The following is a 19,668-nucleotide window of genomic DNA, read 5'->3' as shown; positions in this document are numbered from 1 at the left end:
AATGCTCAAATATGCGCCTGAGGGAGGGAGGGAAGAGGAGAGGAGAAGAGCCGAGAGACAAACACCTTATGGGAAGCTACAGAATGTGTCAGCTGTGTTGTCTGGAGACACCGACCTCTCAACAGAATAAACAGGTGCTTCTTCCTCTGTGTCTGTGTGGGTAGTTGCTGAAAGTACTTCCTGGTTTTAGCACAGCCATAAAGTCTGTATCTCAGAGCTGTTATCAGTCATGTGATGCTGAGTTACAGAGTTACACAATGTTCACAGTCGAATTTTCTTAACAAAACTACTTATCAGACCTGTTCCAGTATATTTACAGTACCATGATTATTTTCCAATAACTTTCTAGAATGCACTGAATGGGGTGAAATGGCTCTAATTCTAAGAATAATGATACTGTTGCACAATTTTAAGTAAAACTTGTATCAGTAGCAATGCGTTACATTTGTTAAACATGTTTTGTATGTAGAATTAAATCTGTGAAACTGTAAAGTTAAACTAAGTGGAGTGAAAAATACAGTATTTCCCTGTGAAGTAGAAGTAGAAAAAATATAAATACTCAAGTATCTCAAAAGTGTGCTTAAGTACTGCAGTGAATGAACTTCACATTCTCTACTGGCACTACTTCTTTAACTCTGTTTTAGATGATTCAATTATTAGCTTCCATAAAAAAATTAAGAATGATAACATGCCTAAACAGGGTAAAATAGTGGGTGCTTAATGATATTAGTTTGAAAAACAGGTTTATTTTAATCCGTACCACACATTCACTATTTAAAAATAATATTCCTACAAAAAGTGCTACTCATTTCATAATATTAATAATAAAATACAGTTACTTCAAGTCTTCTGACTTCAGCTGTCTTGAGATGCCTCCAGTGGACCGTGACTCTGTCTGACTCCCATCTGGATTAAAGCCCAGTGCAGGTTTCACGTCTGTCCACAGGATGTCTGACAAGACTCTGGTTGAAGGAAATGCTTGGAGATGAAACACACTGTGCACCACGTCAATTTTGTTCAGAGGAAAAGCTCTCAAGAATTTTACATTTTCTGCAAAGGTTTCTTACAGTATATTGTGCAGGACACACATACAGTACACACACTGAAAATAGTAAAAAAAAACAAAAAAAAACCAAACGCACTCCTCCACACACTGTTCAGAGGTCAGAGGTCAGGCACTACAATACTGAGGAGACCACAGTGCTTGAGTGGATATTCAGCACAGGCAATGTGTAAGACATACACTGTATTAAATGCTACAATCATCCTTATGCATTGACAATATATTCAACAAGACTGTTTAGTATGTACAGAGCTATACACTTTAGAAATAAGACCTGTAAACGGAGACAGAAATTAACACTATACATGTGTCAGTGATACCTCCTTGTATTGTACACAAGTCACAAATGCAGATGAACAGTAGCACTGCCGGCACCTTATAGTCACAATGCTGTAAAGACCTTTTTTTTGGATTGGCTTGTTCAATAGTCCAGAAAACAATCTTTAAATTTTGTTAAAGCTGTGTGCCATTTCCTACTTTTTCTTAGAAAAGACTGACCATAAACACTTGAAAAATAAATACACGTATACACAAACCTATGCTGCAGTACTGGTGATTAAAAAAAAAAGACAATTACCTATCTACAGTGAAATCTTTGATTCCCAAATACAATGTTGAGTCTAAGAGTCAGTGCATTGAGATAAAGAAAACAGTATTGCACTTGAAGATACTAATCCATTAAGTGTTTTTTTTTTTTGTCTCACCAGATAAATCAGGAGTGTTTGTCCTTTCAAATTGCACATTAGTGTTATTATAAGTGTATACTGATTTAGTGTCACAGGTGAAAAGAAGGCCTCTGACACCAAAAGAAAGTCTGATATGTAGAAAGTAGCACGCTTTAATTTTTTTTTCTTTTTTTTTTTTTACTTCAGCAGTTCAGTCCATCGTTTGTCAAAGAATCTCCTCATGTTGTGGCCGGCTCGTCCAATTTCTGAATCATCTTCGTTGAATTTTTCACAGTTATCAAATACCAGGTTCACGTCAATGATGAAAGTCTCCAAATTTAAGTACCTGCAATCATTAGAAATAGTTTTCATTTTATTTAAATGCAGCATCCGAATCAAAAATGAACATTTATGAAATACATAAAGCGTATGCTCATAAAATACACATGTAACAGTGACACAGACGTACTGGTTGGTGGCGAGTTTTTCTCCGATGGTGGAGAAGTCCATGGGCTTCTTGATGACTTTCCTGTATCCGGGTACAGCTTTGTGGTTTACGGGCGTGAGAAAGGGCCAGGCATCCTGATGGCTCTCCAGCTCAGCCAGGAGCACGCTGAAGGAAACAAGCAGCAGAAAAAGCTAAGCCTTTTGCCATGGAAAATATAATTTGATTTAACTTTAATATGGTTTCACCTGTTTAAGAACATGCTTGAAATATTGTGAGATTTTTTTCATCAGTTGATTTTGTACGTATGATATGAAATAACATGGTAAAATGTTTTGTCAAAGATTTATAACTACACAAGGATGATTGTCATGTATGTTATGTTATTATGGAAGCTATACTAGAGCTATAGTAGTGAGATGAGGTAAAATAAATGCTGCTGGATCTCATGCATGCAGTGAGTATGTGTTCATACTTACCGGCACACTGCCAGCCCATTTGTGTCGTCTTTAGGCATTTTGGCTTTTTTTGCACAGGAGACGGGGCTGTCGTGCTTGGCCTGGGAGCTGGGCGGGCTGTCGTCTCCTTTCCTCTTCTTGAGCTCCTTGGTACCTTTTTTTGGCACGCTGTTGCTGCTGGCAGCTTCCTCTTTGATGAGCTCTCCTGCCACAGATGGCTTACTATTTCGTTTTACCTCACTGCCTTTCTTCCCTCCTCCAGCTGTTCGGCTCTGTTGCTTCCTACTCCAGGGGGATTGACCACTTTCCTGAAAGACAGAACACACAAACGATTGGTGTAGAGCCACACAAAGCATCATATTCAAATTCAAATTCAAATTCAAATCAATTCATTGGATGTGTACATTAGATACAATTAAGTCGTCACTTGGCAATTACACAGAGTGAAGCCCTTTAGATGTACTGTACCTGTGGACTATGAGATTTCATGGAATAAATAACAAAAGAAAAGCTCTGTGAAGAAACACTCAGGACATGCTGGTGTACCTTTGCAACACAAGTGGGACAAAACCAGTCACCGTCAGGTACTGTGGTGATCTTGGGTTTATGGCAGTATGTGTGGCAGCCTTTGTCACAGCCATCACAAAGTAAGAGCAGTTCTTCATTATCCCCCTTTTGACAGAGGAGGCAGTGCTGGAGAAACACCAAAATATATATAGTTACAGATAGTGTACATCAGCATGAAACTAAATTATGTGCAATTCTGCGCAGCCAGACGTACTGAATGATGTTGATTTGCAGCTGACTGTGGTATTATTGTTGTTTCCTGATGATTATGCATTGTAAATTGACGCTGCTCACATACCTTTGATTTCCTCTCATCTGTTGCCCGTATACCCTTTTAACAATGATATGCCTTGTAGATTTATTTTACTCTTATTGTTAAAATCATGCATAATAAGGTTTTTTTTTTTTATAAAAAAAAAAATGTTAACAACAATTCAAATAAGTGAAATGCAAAGACATGTAGCCTGAAAGCAGTCTTTGATCTTTGTATAGAGGGTTATTTGTAGTGTGAGCTATAAATTAAGTCTAAGTTTAGTTATGATAAAACTGTTGAGGATAAAAACAAATCTTTGATAGAGAGAGGGGGAGAAATGAGGCATCACTAACCACTTTCATGATGGACCGTTCCCAGGCGATGGATTTCTGCAGCTGCTGAATGCAGAGTGACAGCTGAGCTGAGCTGCGGACTTCACAGAGGGCTTTACGCCACAACCTCATCCCAGGAGCCACCTCCTCCTCACTGCTTTGAGGTTACAGAAAGTGAGACTGCAGTATTACAGTACACCAATCACATATACACACAATGACTTTGTCACACTGAATAACAGCTGGTAAGGTGATGTAAGACGAAAACAGTAATAGGTTTAAAGCAGCAATTATAGTAACAGTAACAGCAGTAATTGTAACATTACACGCTGAAGATGTCAATACTTTTTACAATGCAATGCTTATTGCATGGTTGCAAACTGTTTCTAATACAGACACAGGTACAGTTGCATTATCCAATCTGATCTAAATGTTTGTACTTAAGCTACCTTCTTTCGATGTTCCTCTCCAGCTCATCTAGCCGCATTACAGCTATATCAAGAGGATTGTTTGGCCGTCGCACCATAGCCCCAGCTTCCTCCGGGCTGGTTTCTCTCTGACCCTTGTTCTCTGGAGCTGGCGAAGAGAGGAGCTTGTGCTCATGATAGACCAGATCCTCCCTCTCTGACTGGGGCTCAGGGTGCATCCAACCCTGAAGGATACAGTATCGAAACATATCCATCACATCGCAGCGTTTGGTGACACAGTAATGCATATCCATATGAAGTAGGGACACCGGAGCCTATCCCAGCACATACTGAGCTGTATGAGCTGTATGTAGCTGAAAGAGTGTGATGCTTCCTTGCCTGTACCTTTATCTGCAGGCTGGCACAGACAACTTTCCTCTCGAGATCCTCCACCTTCTGCAGCAGGCCGATGTCCACCTCCATGGCCTGCTCCTCAACGCACCAACTCTCCACTGTCTTCTCACTCACCTCCTGCTTCTCCAGCTCTGCCACATCAATCACTGTCCCCACAGATACATAAAAACACTACAGTAAATGACTGTCTATAAGAAAGCAACATATTTATACATTTATAAATAATATGAATTTGTGACACATCAAGATCAAATTACAATGTGTTATTTATGTCACTGCATGTCTTGAATCTGGACTTAAAGAGAGCAGAGAAGATGTGGACAAACCATCTTTGCTGTTACAGAGCTGGCTCATATACTCCATATGTTTTTGGAACTGTTTCTGCAAGACCCGCTCTCTGATGCCTCGGTTATGGAGGGCCTTAACCAGACTGTGCAGTTCCTGCATGTCTGACACTCGCCACCAACCATGCAGCATCTCTGCCAACACAAACAGCACAGATTTAAAGACTATTGTCACATAATTGCTTAATTTTAGCTATGTAGGGCAGATAGTACTGTCTGGGCAGTGAATATCCTTTGTCCAGAACATGTCACTTGTGCGTGCTGGCAGCGAGCCATTCTTACCCTCTGGGATAGGCTGAGTTCTTGGGTAATCCTGGGTCTTGGCCACCTCCACAGCAGGGAAAGAGGCATTAGGGGGCTTGTCACTCAGGGCCTCTACGGTCTCACTCTTGTTGACAGAGTTGTTATTCACCAGGAAGAAGACCCTGTTCCCACTACCCTCTGCATGCTGGGAGGCCAGATCCGGCACGGGGGGTAGAGCAGTGCCAGGGAAGGGCAGGCTGGGACTTGTCGCTGCACTGGACACGTCACACAGTGTCAGTCTGCTCTGATGAATGCCAGACTTTACTTGCTGAGAGGAAGAATACACACACTTTGAATTATGATGAGACAACAATGTTATTTCACTGCCACATGCATAATGTAAAAGACAAACGCTGGAATGAACCTAAGAGGTTCTCGTGCATTTGCAACATGAGGAAATACTCATGTAATGTGGAATAATACTTGCAACCCTCAGTATGACAAGCAAAGCGTGATCTGAAATAATTGGGAGATGGAGATATTTTTGTTATCCACCAACCTGAAGGACAGGCGATTGTATGTTATTGATCCCAGCAGGAGTGCTGTGGCTGGTTGCAGCTAGGAGATTCGGGGAGAGGGAGGAGGGGGATTTGGTGCTTATGGTCTGTGGAGAAGAGTAAGAGGCTGGAGGACTAGAGCCAGAGGTGACAGAGGACTCGTCGCAAGGAGAGCGTGGTAAAAGGCTAAACCATTGGTTGCTCTTTTCCGTCAGTATTTTGGAGAGTTGGTCGTCATGAAGGACAGTCTGAGGGCTGCAGGTTATCCAGGGACTGCTTTTGAGCTGGGGGGCACTGAGCAGAGATGGCACTGAAGTACCAGTTTTATCTGTGAGTCCCTGCTGAGGGGTTACAGGCAGGGTGCTGTGGGACATTCCTGTCTGAGAAGTGGGATGTGAGGGATAAGATGCAGCGGTAGGGATTTTAGCAGAATGACTGTGGTGTGAATTGATGTCTGAATCTCGAGCCATTTTGGCAACTTCAAGGAGTTTGCTGAGCTTAGATAGGGAGCCAGGTTTCTGGAGGAAGAGATTGAGACTGTCCTGCTGACTCTCTGGAGTGGCTGTATCGCTGTCCATGCTGGTTATCACTGGCTTCTTTGTCTCTTCCAGCTGCTCCTCCTTCACCATTATCACCTGAGCAGTCTCCTGTCTTTCCTTCTCTTTCTCCACCTCTTCATAACCTGTGGAACATTAGAAAGGTTAGCCAAGAGAAGATGCACAAAAAGACATTCAATTTTACATCCTGTACATAGATAAAAGTGAATAACAACTGAGCTATCAGTTTGGGTTGGCACCTTCGCCATTTTCCATGCCTTCAACAAAGAGGCCACCACAGTGTGGGAGGACCCAGTAACGCCTCCTGTAGCGGTCCTGTCCAATCATCATGGAGCGCAGTGAGTGAGATGAGTCAAACAGCTTCTGTCTGATCTGACTCTGTTGCTAAATAAACAGAAAACACAATAGGGTCAGCTATGATGTATTAAATCCATTAATGAGCATATCCTGAGGAAAAGAATGTCTCAAAGGGTTAAATTTACCTTATATGTTTTCTCAATCTGTCTCTCCAGCTCCTCAATGCTGGCTGAATGTACACTGTCGTCCTAGATGAAAAGATCTCATTAGTGTGAGGCCACTGGACCGGCTGACATTTACTACAACAAACACTGATTTAGCCGTTGGCACCATTAAAAAGCATCATGCTGTTACTGACCTCCTCTTCACATATCTCTGCTTTCTTGCCTTTCTTTCCCCCTGATTCTTCCTCCTCCTCGTCATCGTCATCTCCTTGGTCCTCACTGTCATCATCCTCGTCCTCCTCTTCCTCACTGTCCCCGTCTTTTCTCTTGCATTTGCTTCTGGCAGTGGGGATGGCAAAGGTGTGGCTGTCCTCTCCTACCACACTGCTGTCTCTCTTCCCCGTCCTCTTGGCGTGGATGCTCCTCAGTCTTTGAAGACAAAAATGGACAGAGAGCAAATGAAACTCCTCCTTCATGCACAGAACCTATCAATGACAGCTTGGATGAAGTGTATACTCACTTGCGAAGCTTTCCCTCAACAACCCACTTATCCTTCCTCAGGTTGGTCATGTGATCTATGTTTTTGTCGATTTCACTGCAAAATATTAGACAACATTGAAAAAGATGTTTCTGTGACCTTTATGTATAATGAGAAGCACATGAATCATTTGCACCACACTGCAGCGGGGCACCAGATGTGTTTCAAAGTGTTACCACTACTCATGAAAAGTTAATGACATGTAGTTTGACGCAACCTCATGAAACGGTCCATCAGACCATGATTTGTCATATTCCTTTTGATACATCTGTTATTTCATCAAGATTTAAGCACCCATGAATAAAACAAGTCAATATATTCCACTCTCAGGCAAAGAGATTAGCTTGTTTGCTTCAGGCACATAAGAAAATCTTGTTTATACAGTGCACTCAATCAATTTTACAGGGAAACAGTGATTTATTTAACACAAATGTATCATAGCCTTATTCAGATCAAGCTTTATTTATTTAATAGTAATTTTGTTTTGTTGTGAAGTCCATTAACATGACTGCTGTACAAAACTGAGAGCTTGCTTCGTTTGTCAAAGGGCAAAAATAAAAGACATCATGAGTGTCAGAAGGAGGCAGGTCTCTCACCTGATCACAGCTTTACTGCAGCAGAGCTCATTAACCAGGAAAGCTAGAATGGAGGCTTTCTGAGATGGACTGTGTGCCTGAAAAGCCTTAGTCCTGAGGCTGAGGGCCAGAGCAGCCAGCTCTGTCTGCTCACAGTGGCCCTCCATGTAGATCTGCAGGATCTCAGACACATTGTCCCGGTTGATCTCCACATTAGTCAAGTGATCCCCCAAGCTGGTTTTGCTCTAGAAGAAATAACATTTAAAGGATGGAGTTCAGCCAGTGTTTGACAATTATTTCTTTCTCCAACTACAAAGATGCATGTGCATATGTGTAGAGGTCATATGTTGCTGTCATGCTGGCCAATCCTAAACCTAAGCAGAATCTTTTTTGTATACTTCAATCTTAAGCAAATAGTCTGGGACACATCTAGCATGTATGGATTTTTTTAATCAAACTTGTTTAAGTTGATACTTGGCTATCTAATGTCCTTTTAAAAATATCTCTCTTGGTGTGGGCACAACAGCTAGAGGCAGCCTCTCATGAGCAACATTATGTAAAATCATGTAAAGGCATAATTACAACCTACAGCACTGCATGGAGAAATGGACTCCAGGGATGAATTTAAATTGGTTTAAACCCAAGATGCGCACTAAGAGCACTAAACACTTAAACTCTCTTCGTTCAGCTGCACGGAACCAGAGTAGCGATAAAAGCTAATGTGTGTTCTGATTCTTCTAGTTAGCTGGCAAGAGAAAAACAACTGTAATGGCAGCTGCAATCATGCTGTTACAAGGCTGGCAATTGCCATGATGATGATAGAAAATATCAATGGTTTTGAAACCTTGACTTTTTCAAACCACGGTATACCTTGAAACCAGTAACTGGCCCATGCCTATTTACAGTACAAGCATTTACAATTCAACATTCTCACCTTGTGACCTGCAGGTATACCCGGATCACACACAGCTGCAGAGAGCATGTTCACCAGCAGGTCCTGCACCTTGCCCATGCTGTCCCCGACGTTGAGTAACCCCTCTTGAAGGTCACTTAGGCTGAGGATGTTTAAATTCATGTCTAATCCCAGGACCTTTCCGAAGCTGCGTAGAAACTGCAGCACCATCAGGCAGTCAGAGAAGGTGTTTCCAGGTAAGACCAAACCAGGGATACGTGACAACTCTGGAAGCCGCTGGAGACAAATACAAATGATTTTTAATAAAATAAAAGTTAATGTTGCATTCATCATCCCTCAGCAATTTGTAGCTACAGCCTGTACACCACAAATCTGAACGACACAGATGTTATACTGGTAAAAGAAATGTTTTGAATACGAGCCCAGAATGTTTTTCTTTCTAGTATCTGATCAGGAATACTTGGGGTTATGATATCAGTAACCACTTGGTGGCAGTATTTTCACCTACACCTGTTTTCTTTTTAATCAATTACCATGCTTTCAGTGATATTGAGCATCTATTTTGGTATATCTGATAGTGAAACAATGAAACCATAAATTTGTCAAAAGCAATTCTAATCTTCATGCCTATAGCTCCTACAGTGATTATACTGATTAATTTCCATGTCAAAAAAATCTCTAGCCTAGTGGAAAATCTAATCTTTCCACACACATCTACTCCACAGATGGAGACTATCAGGGGTGATATATATGGACTCTCATTTTCATCTGCCAACAGCTCCACAGTGTGTGAATACCTTGTGATCTGCTAAACACATGTCTTCATTTGGCTTCTTCAGCTCCTTCGCTTTTTCCAGTTCCAGTCTTCTGAGCTCCAGTTTCCTCTCCTTGTTTAACCGTTTCTCATCCTTCTTCTCTTTCTTCCGACGCTCTTTCTCCTAGGGTTAGCCAAGAGAAAGAACGCACTGCTTTGTGTTGTTGCTTGGTCAGATATTGTACATTACTTTTACAGAGGGTGCACACAATAAAAACACAAAGTATGACTTCAATTACAGTGCTGAATCATCAAATAGAGATGAATTAATATAACATTTCATAAGGATTTAAAACATTCCAAAAAATAATTTACATAATTATGCCCCACCACTACAGACTGCACCACTTTCATATTAAATTACTTAGGGAAAGAAAAAACAATTAGTCAATTCGTCAGACAAATAGTCTGAAACAACAGTGTAGGAGAAAGCAGAAGGGAATGTTCAGTAATAAGGAAATGTGAGCAAGTTGGCGGTTACTCACCTCTGCCTTCTTACGGGTCTCCACAGCCTTCATGAGCATCATGTGCTGCCTGCGTCTTTCTCTCTCCTAGCAGAGCACAGAAACATAGTTTCTATTCTATTTACAATTTCAATTATTTTATGCAGAGAAAAAGGGTCATGGATGCAACACACAGTGTGAACCACATGACATGCACAGTTAAAAAAAAAAAAAAAAGCAGCATAGGACATGGTTTGTGACAATCATCTCACAATCAAAATGTTGTACATTGTACTGTAGTTAAAGTGTAAATACATACATACATAATAGCTACACCAGATGGAGTATAATGATAAACAAAAAGCAGATGAGGCTAGTGATGCACATAGAAAGCATAAGCTCAAAGTTACAATCAGCCATTATTAATCTGAGCATGTTGGCAAGCGGCAGACTGAAAGCTGGTATAGACCGAGAGTTTCAGAGGCGTAAGCTGCAGGTATTAAGCGTTACAGCAGCAAGCAAAACACTGAGTGCATTTCCAATCAACTAATGAACAGCATTATATGAAACTAAAAAGACATCTTGGAGATTAAATTTCAATGATTATATTTTAACTCTCCTTTATTTATTGTGAAAGTTTAACAACAGCCACACTCATACATAAAGTATATAAATATACTTTATACTTAAATTTGCTTTGGTCCTCAACCGTCCGCATCTACTCAGTGGGGTAAAAATCTGGCAAGAATACATACTGTTTATCGACTTTCCCAGATGGCAAATTGAATAAGGAAAGTTGGCTCACACGCTGTAGCGAAAGAGGCCCCTAACTCTAATCAATCTAAAACTGAAACAATTTAATAGGTAGTCAGTATTCTTTCAGAAATCTTTTCATCCTTGTATAATTTCTGTAGAGTCAGGGCATTTTTGATCATATTGGGAAGATAATGGATGTGTTTTCTCTGAGAGACAAATAGAGCAGACGTATGCAGCGCACTGTTCTGGAAAAGCCATGCAGAGGGATGTAGTATGACTGAAGCCGATGCTACACTTAGCGCACTGCTATGATGGCAACCATTTATCACCACACATTCACAATATGTTGTTAAATGTACAGAAACAAACATACCCATACCATATCTAGTCTATGCCTCTCCAACTCCTGGTAGAAAGAGTTGGCAAAGTATTAAGAGATAGAAGGAATTACACAAGAAAATCAATGCAAGAAAAACCCAACCCACAGTTAACTAAAATAAAAATACACCAAAGAACCCCAAAGCATAATCTGACACGATATAACGTACAAATGATGATTAGTTAGAGATCATTTCCAAGACATTCAAGTTACATGGTCCTGAGCAAAATACCCACCTGGTGCTTCAGTATGACAGCTTGCAGTCTTCGCATCTCCTTCTCCTTTAGCAAAAAGATAAATTCAATTAGAAACCAAAGCTCTAATTTACATCTATTTTTAAAGCGTACAGACTGGCCTTCTCATCCTATGCACCAACAGTTTGCAAAAGTTACAGGTCTCTTGGCTTTAATGGTTGAGCTGATGTGAAAATGAGATATACATAGAATACAAGGAGGTGATCCAATGTATTTTAATCACATCGATAAATCTCTATTGCACTGACAAGCCTTACAATGAAGCAAAAACATTACAGGGCAGACAAGTGGGGGGCAAGAGTTTCAGACCAGAGGCAACAGTAACAAAAAAAAAAAAACAGTTTGCTCATAAATCTCATCTTATTCACCTTGTTTCGTTTCTCAGCCTCCAATATTCTGGCATTGGCTGCATCTTGTTTCTTCTTTCTTTTAGCCTGTGCATGGACAAAAAATGTACTAAGGTCACGAAACAAATGTGATTGATGCACTCGTTCAAAAACATATCAGTATGTACACCACAGAAAAGCTGACTGAATGAATGTTTAATTGGGGCAGCAGTTTTTGACTAATGAAAATCAATAGATAGATTTCTCTTAATTAAAATCACTACAAGAAAATAATGAAGAAATAATACAAATCAAAATACATATAAATTTGCTATTATACATACTTATACATTTAAGTGTTGTACTTAATATTATCTATGTTTGGTATGTGTTTGGTAAATTGCTATTTTTCAATCAATTTGACAGTTTATGCTGTCAACTGAAAATATTCCACACAAAGCTAAATAGAGCCAGAGTCTCACTGATAATATCAAATCTAACATATTGAAAATTTGAGCAAAGGGATGATTATTCCCTCCCATTAACAATGAAAGACAAAATGGCAACGGCAATGTAGTTATTACGAAACACCAGCAGGCAGTAGGAATAAATTAAGTAAAATTTCAATCAGTAATTATAGTCCCAATGAAATCCTGTTAAGAGCTGCCTGCCAAGCGTGTCAACTGAAATTTGATTTATAACAGCTAAAATACTTCACAGCTTCTATTAGTGAGGGAATGCAAAATAGGTATTTCACCTAGCCATGGTAAACTCTGGGCCACCTCTTACTTAATGAAATACTGTATTTTGTATTAAGCTCCATCACGGTCTGGGGAGATTTTCATATTCAATGGCACTTTTGCAAAAAACCAATTAAGCATTAGTCACATGTACTCACTGGATGTGACCAAAAGTGGGACCACATAATTTAGGAATAGCCTTTGGTTGGCTTTTTTAAAAATCCTATCAACAGCAGAAAGGAAGTGTTTTAGACTGTTTCTGCAATAACTTTCAGGACGAACCTCGAGAATTTGCTGTGCACGGAGTTCTTTCTCCATACGAATTTGCTGAATGCGCTTGATCTTCTCCTGGTAAAAGGATGAGGGCAAGATCAAATGAATTAACTGTTAAGTCATGCATGTTATAGAGAGGCGGAGGGGAGGAGGGTGTGGGGTGAAGAAGTATAGTGGGTCTATGCAGATGAGGAAGGTGCAAGGGAGCAACTTCCTTGTAGAATTTCAAAGCAATTCAACTGTGCTTAAAACCTTTTCACCTTGGAGTGAAGAAACTGAATATGCAACAGAAGCTGCAGGTAGTTATGAAACTCTGCACGGAAAATTAAACAATAAACGCAAAGAAAAATCCTTACTTGCTGTTTAAGAATCTTCATCTGCTCTCTCTTTTTCCGCCTCTCCTCAGCGGCCATTATTGCTGGAAAACACAAACAAATTAGGCTTGAACACACCATATGATCTAGTGTTAGAGATGAGTCTGACTAGACAGCAGCTGTTTACCTTGTTGCCTCCTTGCCTCCTTGGCTGCTTGCGCCATGGCCTGCTTCTCCAGTTTTCTCATCAATTTGATCTGAGCTGCCTGTCGAGCTATTTCTGCAGCATGGTGAAATATAGAATATGAAATCACAGACCCTACTGAATTCAAAGCTTTGATGAAAAACTGACCCACAGATACCCCCTATATCCTCCTAAATGACCTCCAGAGAAAATGTCTGGAGTTTCTGCAGCCAGCTATTCTTTTTATATCCATGGAGCGAGTACAAAAAATGGTCTTGACGGGTCAGAAAAGTTGAGAAAAGGTCACAGGCCTTGCTCAATATGCAACATGTCTAATGGTTACATTATGTTATGGACTACTGAGAAATTGCCTCTTTTAACACGTTTTTTACTGAGATGGAGATTGGTTTTGACGCCACAAAATTCACTACTGATATTTCAGATAGTTGAAAATAGTTTTGTAATTAAACTCTATTGTGGATGAGGTGGAAATACCTTTAAGTGAATGCAAGAACCCATGTCAGATACAACCTCTAACAAATAGGTGCTGGTGTTTTATGCTGGATTTACCCCTTTAAAAGGTGCCATTGAAACATTTCTAAGATGTAAACTGACCTTGAGCCTCCAGTTTACGTAGCAACTTGGCATTACTGACATCTTGGAGGTTATTTTCACCAGCATTTAGAGGATGAGCCTTCCACTGTCTGGCCCCGGTGCCATCACCTGTCGGCTGGTGCTCAGATTTTGAGCGGCGGCTGCGCCTCCCATCCATTGCTATGATACTGGGAGCAATCTCTTCCTCAGCCAGCAAGAACCACTGCAAACCCTGGGTGACATGACGGAGGAGGAAGAGGAATTAAAACAAACAGAAGAAAAAATAGCTACTCTGATTGCTATTTACTGATTGCTCTTATTAATGGATTATTGTGTTGACTGGCATTAACTTCTTAGAGCTAGAGTGTTGAGGCTGTTTAGGGAATAAACAACATGATGCAGAGTGCTTTTTTGTACTTTTCCCCTGCATGTAAACAAAAGCAGACTAATTCTCATGCTTTAAATTGTTTTAAATGAATATTAAATTTGCATATTCTTACAAAATCAGTGTCTTCATCCTTCGGTGGAAAAACTAATTGTGAATAGTGGATATTGACTACACAATGATGTCTATCAGATACACGAAAAACTAACAATAAAAAGTTGCAAAATTTACCTCTGGTCCTTCTCTGGCTTCGTAGAAGTCACCAACTTTAATTTTTGTACTAAAGCTGAAGTTATCCCGTGAGATTTCAGTTATTCCATTCCGGAGTAAGTACTGCAGACAAAAGAATAGTGCATGCTAATTAAAGCCTGGGAAGAAACTTTGACCCATATTACTGGTCAAATGTTACAGTGTCCATCTATGGGCAATTACATGAAGCTGCAGTGATGCATTAGTATGTGCCATCATCTAAGGCTTTAAATCTACAGGTACTTTCCAGACAATAAAGTAACAAACTGTTGATTTACCTTCATTACATCAGGATACTGACGCAGCTTCTTCCCACATGGAGCAAAGTAAGCCACCTCCCCTTGTAGACGACCTGCTACAGTCCTGATCCGGGTCTCTCTCTGCCACCTGAACAAAGAAATTGCAAAGTACCATATAGTTAATATGAAAACAATACCACAACACTGTTTATACATAATACTGCTGTTACAGCTGTATTCAGTCTTCATTAATATATTCATATTACAAGGAGACAAGTGATGTCTGCAGAGCTGTGTGCTGTGTAGTCTGTGACCCTTTCAGTAATCAGACTCCTAAATGGATGTGGACCAAGAGGGCAACCCTCAGTTCCCATGAGCTCCACTGGAGAGCAGCTATGGCTTACAGAAGACATGTAGGCTGTTATCCCAGACAGAAAAGGTTCGGAAATAGAGTCTTGTGGCCTCTGTTTCCTGTGAACCTGCTGATGAAAAACATCCTTAGAAGATGAAAGGCCGCTCTGATCCAAGACTGCAGAATTTGTGGGCAGGGAGCTGCTAATGTTGCATGTCTGTGTTGAGGCTGGATGCAATTAACCCCTTGTGTCGAACTGCTGGGCCTCATTTCATTTCCTGCCCACTGTGATCTACTGCATAAGACTGGGTTTTTAAGACCCCTCAAAGGAAGGAAACAATGTTTTTTGTGGTTTGCTCATACTCTGCTGTTGATGAAGATTTCACTTTACTCCCTTAAAAGATTTCCAGTATTTACGCTGAGAAAATTGCCTGACCATGATTACTGCTTTCTCACCTGGTGTCATATTCACACTGCAGTTTTACACTGGGAAGTGGACACTGTCTGTTGCATGCAGCAAACCCAAAGATAGAGAGGTGACTCCACACAGAAAAGTTGGCCATAGATGACTTTTTAGAAAAGGTCACTAGGCGGCCCACAGTGAGCTGACATTTAACTGTAACATCAATTGTATAAGCTCAAATAATACAGCACATATGACAGCAGGGACAAACAGGACATGGTCAGATCATCCAGTCAGTGTGTGTTTCTTTGCATATGAAGTGAATGCACAAAAGCTCACCCAAACTCAAGGGGCAGTCGTAGAACTCTTTCATCTGTCACTCTCCTCCTCTTTCCAGATCCTAAAAACAAGAGAAATGACTCAGTGCCTTCAACCTGAGCAAATGAAAAAATAAGCATGTGTACTGAGTCACATTCTTGAAAATACAGAACCTCCCACAAAAGGAGACTGTTAAGACACATTAATTGTGGATGTTTTATGTATGAAATGGCTAACTTTACATCTCTTACCTAAATGACTACATAATCCAAAGCAGTGGAATTTATACAACAGTGAAATAGAATATTAGACAAACAATATTCTGACCTTTTGACACATTAGAGAGGTGCAAAACACACAGGAACAGAGCTTGTACAGCAACAAGCCTAACCATTGCCTTGACATTTACTGCATGCTCTAAAGCTGAGTTCTAATAGTTTTAGTGTAAAATGCATTCCTAGATTCCTAATCTTATAAATGTAAACGTTTATAAATCTCTCTCATCAAGAGTTATTCACTTCATATAGCTACTATTACTCAGTAGGAATGCAGGTAAGTAGGATTAAAGGGAACAAGAAATGAATACTTTCTCATTATGGCAAGTCAGAATTCAGCTCTGTTAGTAATGTAATATACTCCATGACTCATCCAGTATCAGATTTATAAAGCATCTGCCTGGGTTATTAAAGCAAAAGCTGGTGGAGATAATCAAAACAATGACGCAACAAATTCCTTCCAGAGAGCTCATTTTAACTTGGAACTATTGAGACACATACTGTATATTCATGTTTTCACGGTGGAAAAATAAGTGTCCTTTTCCACAGATTAGGTTTTAGTCTGAATAAGCAAGAGGGAGGGAGGACAAGAGCGGGGGAAAAAATAAACACCATGCTGACTTTGGACATGATTGTGCTTCATTGACTGAGAGAATAACACTTTCCTGAAGCCCAACCACACATTAAACTATCTTAGTAAACTGTAAGTTCAAGCAGAATTATAATTTATGGATGTATTTGGTCTTGAAAACAAGGATTTGTTACCTGGCAGTGTGGCAAATGTGAAGGATGGGGACGGGGTGCTGTGGTTACTCAGTGTCCCTGAGTGGGTCATTGTGGTAGGGGTGAGTAGACTACTAGGTAAACTAGGAGGCTTGATGATGTGCAGGTTAAGCAGGGAGCAGTTGGCTGAGATGTTTGAAGGGGACTTCCGGGGACTTGCTTTAGCTTGTTTTAGAGGAGTCCTTTCTGCATCGCTATCTGCTTCTGTCTCACCACGCTCTTTCATATCATCCTCGGAGCCATCAGAGTCGCTCTCCAGATTGCTCTCTGACTCTGCAGGGAATTCCAGTATGACACAGGAAAAGAGAGAGTAAGAGCAGAAAAGAACAGAACAGAAAGAACAGAAAGAGAAAAGAACAGTAATAAATCCTAATCATCACAATCTCACAACCAAGCCACAGAGAGCACCGCTAATTTACTTCACCTAACAGTTTCTACTTGTACTAACGTGCACTTCTTTGTTAACGAATGGGCTGTTTAATCTCACCTGACAGACTGCTTCCAGAATCTTCATCATTGATATCATCTTCATCATCTTCATCGTCATCGTCATCATCGTAGTCCTCTCCTAAAGAGTCTGAGTCTAACTCCTTGCTGCTGTGGATATCAGACTCACTGCCTCTGACCAAGTCTACAGGTGAATAGGATGAGTTGGTTTTAGGGAGGCTCTTTCCTGCATGCAGAGATTTTGGAGTCTTGGTCTTCCTTGATCCGTGAGCAGATGAGGGAGAAGACTTAAAAGGGGAAACAGAGCTGCCTGATGGTTCCTTGGTGCCAGTGCTCAAGTTGATGGGCATTGGGTAGGGAGGGGTAGTAGCTGCCAGAAGCGGCTTGCTGTTCGGGGTGCTGTTCGGGGTGCTGCTCTGGCTGCGCGGCTTTGTGATGAGAGCTAAGGGCGCATCCTGAACTTCGCTGTGGATTACTCCATTAGGGTGATGTTTCAGGAACAGATTGGTGTCATTGCTGTGCGAGAGAGATAGCAAATTACTTCTCATCGTACCAGACGAATATTTAGGTGTTGTCAATGATGAAGAGAATGCTGGATTTTTGTGACTTTTATACCAGTTCTTGCTCAAAGGTCGAAGAGAGAAGGCCTGCTTGAAAGAGTCCTTGGAATGGATGGGCTAAATAAAAATGAAAAAGAAAAGGGAGACAAAGAAAAAAAGCAAGTAATTACACAAACTGTCACTCACATTACATTACTGTAGGCTGTGAATGAAGGAATTTAAGGTGTAATAAGAGACAGGGACAATGAAGAGCAGACTCAAGCCTGTCAACAGCAGTGAAGAAAAAAAGGCCACTGTGGAAAAATATTTTCAAATTGTTTGGCTTAGTGCCATCGTGCGACTTTAGCTGTCATCTTGTATTTGTTGCTATTGTTATAGTCTGGCAAGCAAAAGCCCATATTTTATGTACCACCATCATATGAATTAAAACCCTCTTGTTACAGATTGCCACATTTTCCCTCCTTCTTAGAACAGTAACAATAACTCCCTGTAAAAGAGGCCGATTTCTCTCTTTTGATAACAAACATCCTAAAGCATAACAGAGCTAATTGCTTGTCAGTTTTGAGAAGTATTCCCAATAGAGCGAAAGGCATTGTCACTTCTAGACTTCAACTCATGTGGTGGTCAGACTCTCATGTAGTATAATAAAAAACCCTAATAATAGTGTATATGCATTCATTTTCTGTTGTGAAGGAATCCACTGATTTTTGTTTCATGACAGAAAGAATGATGGACAATACATGAAAACAGAGCTCCCTCTATTGCAAAAGAGAGAGAAACACTTGCTTCATTACAGTTGATTTATTTTCTGTAAAAGGAAAATCAGCTACAATGCCACAATGTGAATAAAAAAATACAACTCACCTGTTTTAATTTAAAACTGTTGAAGTGTAATGACATTTCATCTGGGATGTTTCCACTGCTCTCCTTCAGGCTATCAACTGGCTGTGTGTGCTTGGGAGAGGGCATCAAAAATCTTTGTTTATGCGAGGGCTTTTCTGAGGCTGACAGTGTTGGTGGTTTGGGTAAAGAAGAGAGGGAGAGAGGTTTGGGTGAAGAAAGAGATGAGGGTTTAGGTGAGGAACCCAGAGACAGGGGTTTTGTAGGGGAACAGAGAGCAAGTGGTTTGGGAGAGGAGGAGACAGAGCTATGCTTTGGTGAGGACGAATGAGAGAAGTGCTTTGGTGAAGTGGAAGGAGGTAAGTGTTTGGGTGAGCTGGAGAAGGACATGGGGTTGGGTGAGGACCTAGAGAGCAGAGGAGAGGCCTCTCTGTGGGACTGCGCTGAGGGACTGTTGCTGGCTGCCAGCCCTGTGGCCTGGATGACACTGATGTGTTTCTGGCCTCCCTCCTCTGCGGTCCTGGAGCTCTGGAGAAACAGTGCTGTGGATTGAGCCCGGACAGCAGAATGAGACTGGAGGCAGTACGAGGAAGTCAAAGGAACGCTATCACAATGACTGTCTTGAGTTGTATTTCCATCAGTGGTACGAGGTCTCCTCTTTTTACTCTCGGTAGTGTTCTGTGTCAGCCGCTGAGTGGGAGGATGAGGAAAACAGGGAGAAGACAACATGTCATGTCAGATCCTGCTGAGAGAGCCTCACAGTGGCAGCTCTGTCAGCTAGCACATACATCCAGTTTGCCACCCACCACTAAGGCTGCTTTTGACAATCCAACTAACATTTACAGAGAGCAGTTTTACACAGGGACACTTTACAAATCCATTCAGACATAAAACTTAACAAAATAACTTCTTTTCCCAGGAGTTTTCATCTTAAGTTTCACACCAACC

The 19,668-nt window shown here is 40.8% G+C and overlaps 1 protein-coding gene and 1 long non-coding RNA gene across 8 annotated transcripts in view; one reads left to right on the top strand and one right to left on the bottom strand.

Moving 5' to 3' along the window:
* The first annotated feature begins 39 nt into the window (after positions 1-39).
* Positions 40-4,352, top strand: LOC127142643 (uncharacterized). Its single transcript, XR_007813590.1, has 3 exons — positions 40-134; positions 3,830-3,957; positions 4,256-4,352. It is a non-coding gene; the product is annotated as an uncharacterized LOC127142643 (long non-coding RNA).
* The window catches only part of LOC108901017 (bromodomain adjacent to zinc finger domain protein 2B), a 47,273-nt gene continuing 28,331 nt past the window's right edge, over positions 727-19,668 (bottom strand). For 3 of the 7 annotated variants that reach the window (XM_018702331.2, XM_018702332.2, XM_018702333.2), the window contains 32 exons: positions 18,745-19,410; positions 17,936-17,997; positions 17,361-17,836; positions 16,856-17,146; positions 15,837-15,897; positions 14,782-14,890; positions 14,486-14,587; positions 13,891-14,101; positions 13,279-13,371; positions 13,134-13,195; positions 12,787-12,852; positions 11,807-11,872; positions 11,421-11,465; positions 11,179-11,211; positions 10,092-10,157; positions 9,590-9,730; positions 8,814-9,068; positions 7,901-8,124; positions 7,287-7,361; positions 6,961-7,195; positions 6,788-6,850; positions 6,545-6,689; positions 5,751-6,430; positions 5,231-5,519; positions 4,931-5,083; positions 4,596-4,750; positions 4,233-4,435; positions 3,805-3,940; positions 3,178-3,324; positions 2,653-2,939; positions 2,198-2,341; positions 727-2,074 (listed from right to left, as the gene is read on the bottom strand). In XM_018702331.2, the coding sequence (XP_018557847.1) occupies positions 1,927-2,074; positions 2,198-2,341; positions 2,653-2,939; positions 3,178-3,324; positions 3,805-3,940; positions 4,233-4,435; positions 4,596-4,750; positions 4,931-5,083; positions 5,231-5,519; positions 5,751-6,430; positions 6,545-6,689; positions 6,788-6,850; positions 6,961-7,195; positions 7,287-7,361; positions 7,901-8,124; positions 8,814-9,068; positions 9,590-9,730; positions 10,092-10,157; positions 11,179-11,211; positions 11,421-11,465; positions 11,807-11,872; positions 12,787-12,852; positions 13,134-13,195; positions 13,279-13,371; positions 13,891-14,101; positions 14,486-14,587; positions 14,782-14,890; positions 15,837-15,897; positions 16,856-17,146; positions 17,361-17,836; positions 17,936-17,997; positions 18,745-19,410 (5,889 nt within the window). In that variant the 3' untranslated portion in view covers positions 727-1,926. The remainder of the gene's footprint in view (positions 2,075-2,197; positions 2,342-2,652; positions 2,940-3,177; positions 3,325-3,804; positions 3,941-4,232; positions 4,436-4,595; positions 4,751-4,930; positions 5,084-5,230; positions 5,520-5,750; positions 6,431-6,544; positions 6,690-6,787; positions 6,851-6,960; positions 7,196-7,286; positions 7,362-7,900; positions 8,125-8,813; positions 9,069-9,589; positions 9,731-10,091; positions 10,158-11,178; positions 11,212-11,420; positions 11,466-11,806; positions 11,873-12,786; positions 12,853-13,133; positions 13,196-13,278; positions 13,372-13,890; positions 14,102-14,485; positions 14,588-14,781; positions 14,891-15,836; positions 15,898-16,855; positions 17,147-17,360; positions 17,837-17,935; positions 17,998-18,744; positions 19,411-19,668) is intronic. The other 4 variants (XM_018702334.2, XM_018702336.2, XM_018702337.2 and 1 more) reach the window with 4 other exon arrangements.

This window comes from Lates calcarifer, linkage group LG1 (assembly GCF_001640805.2).
Source record: "Lates calcarifer isolate ASB-BC8 linkage group LG1, TLL_Latcal_v3, whole genome shotgun sequence".
NCBI classification, from domain to species: domain Eukaryota; kingdom Metazoa; phylum Chordata; class Actinopteri; family Centropomidae; genus Lates; species Lates calcarifer.
The sequence above is the reverse complement of the archived record's forward strand: the minus strand, read 5'-3'. Positions and strand labels throughout refer to the sequence as shown.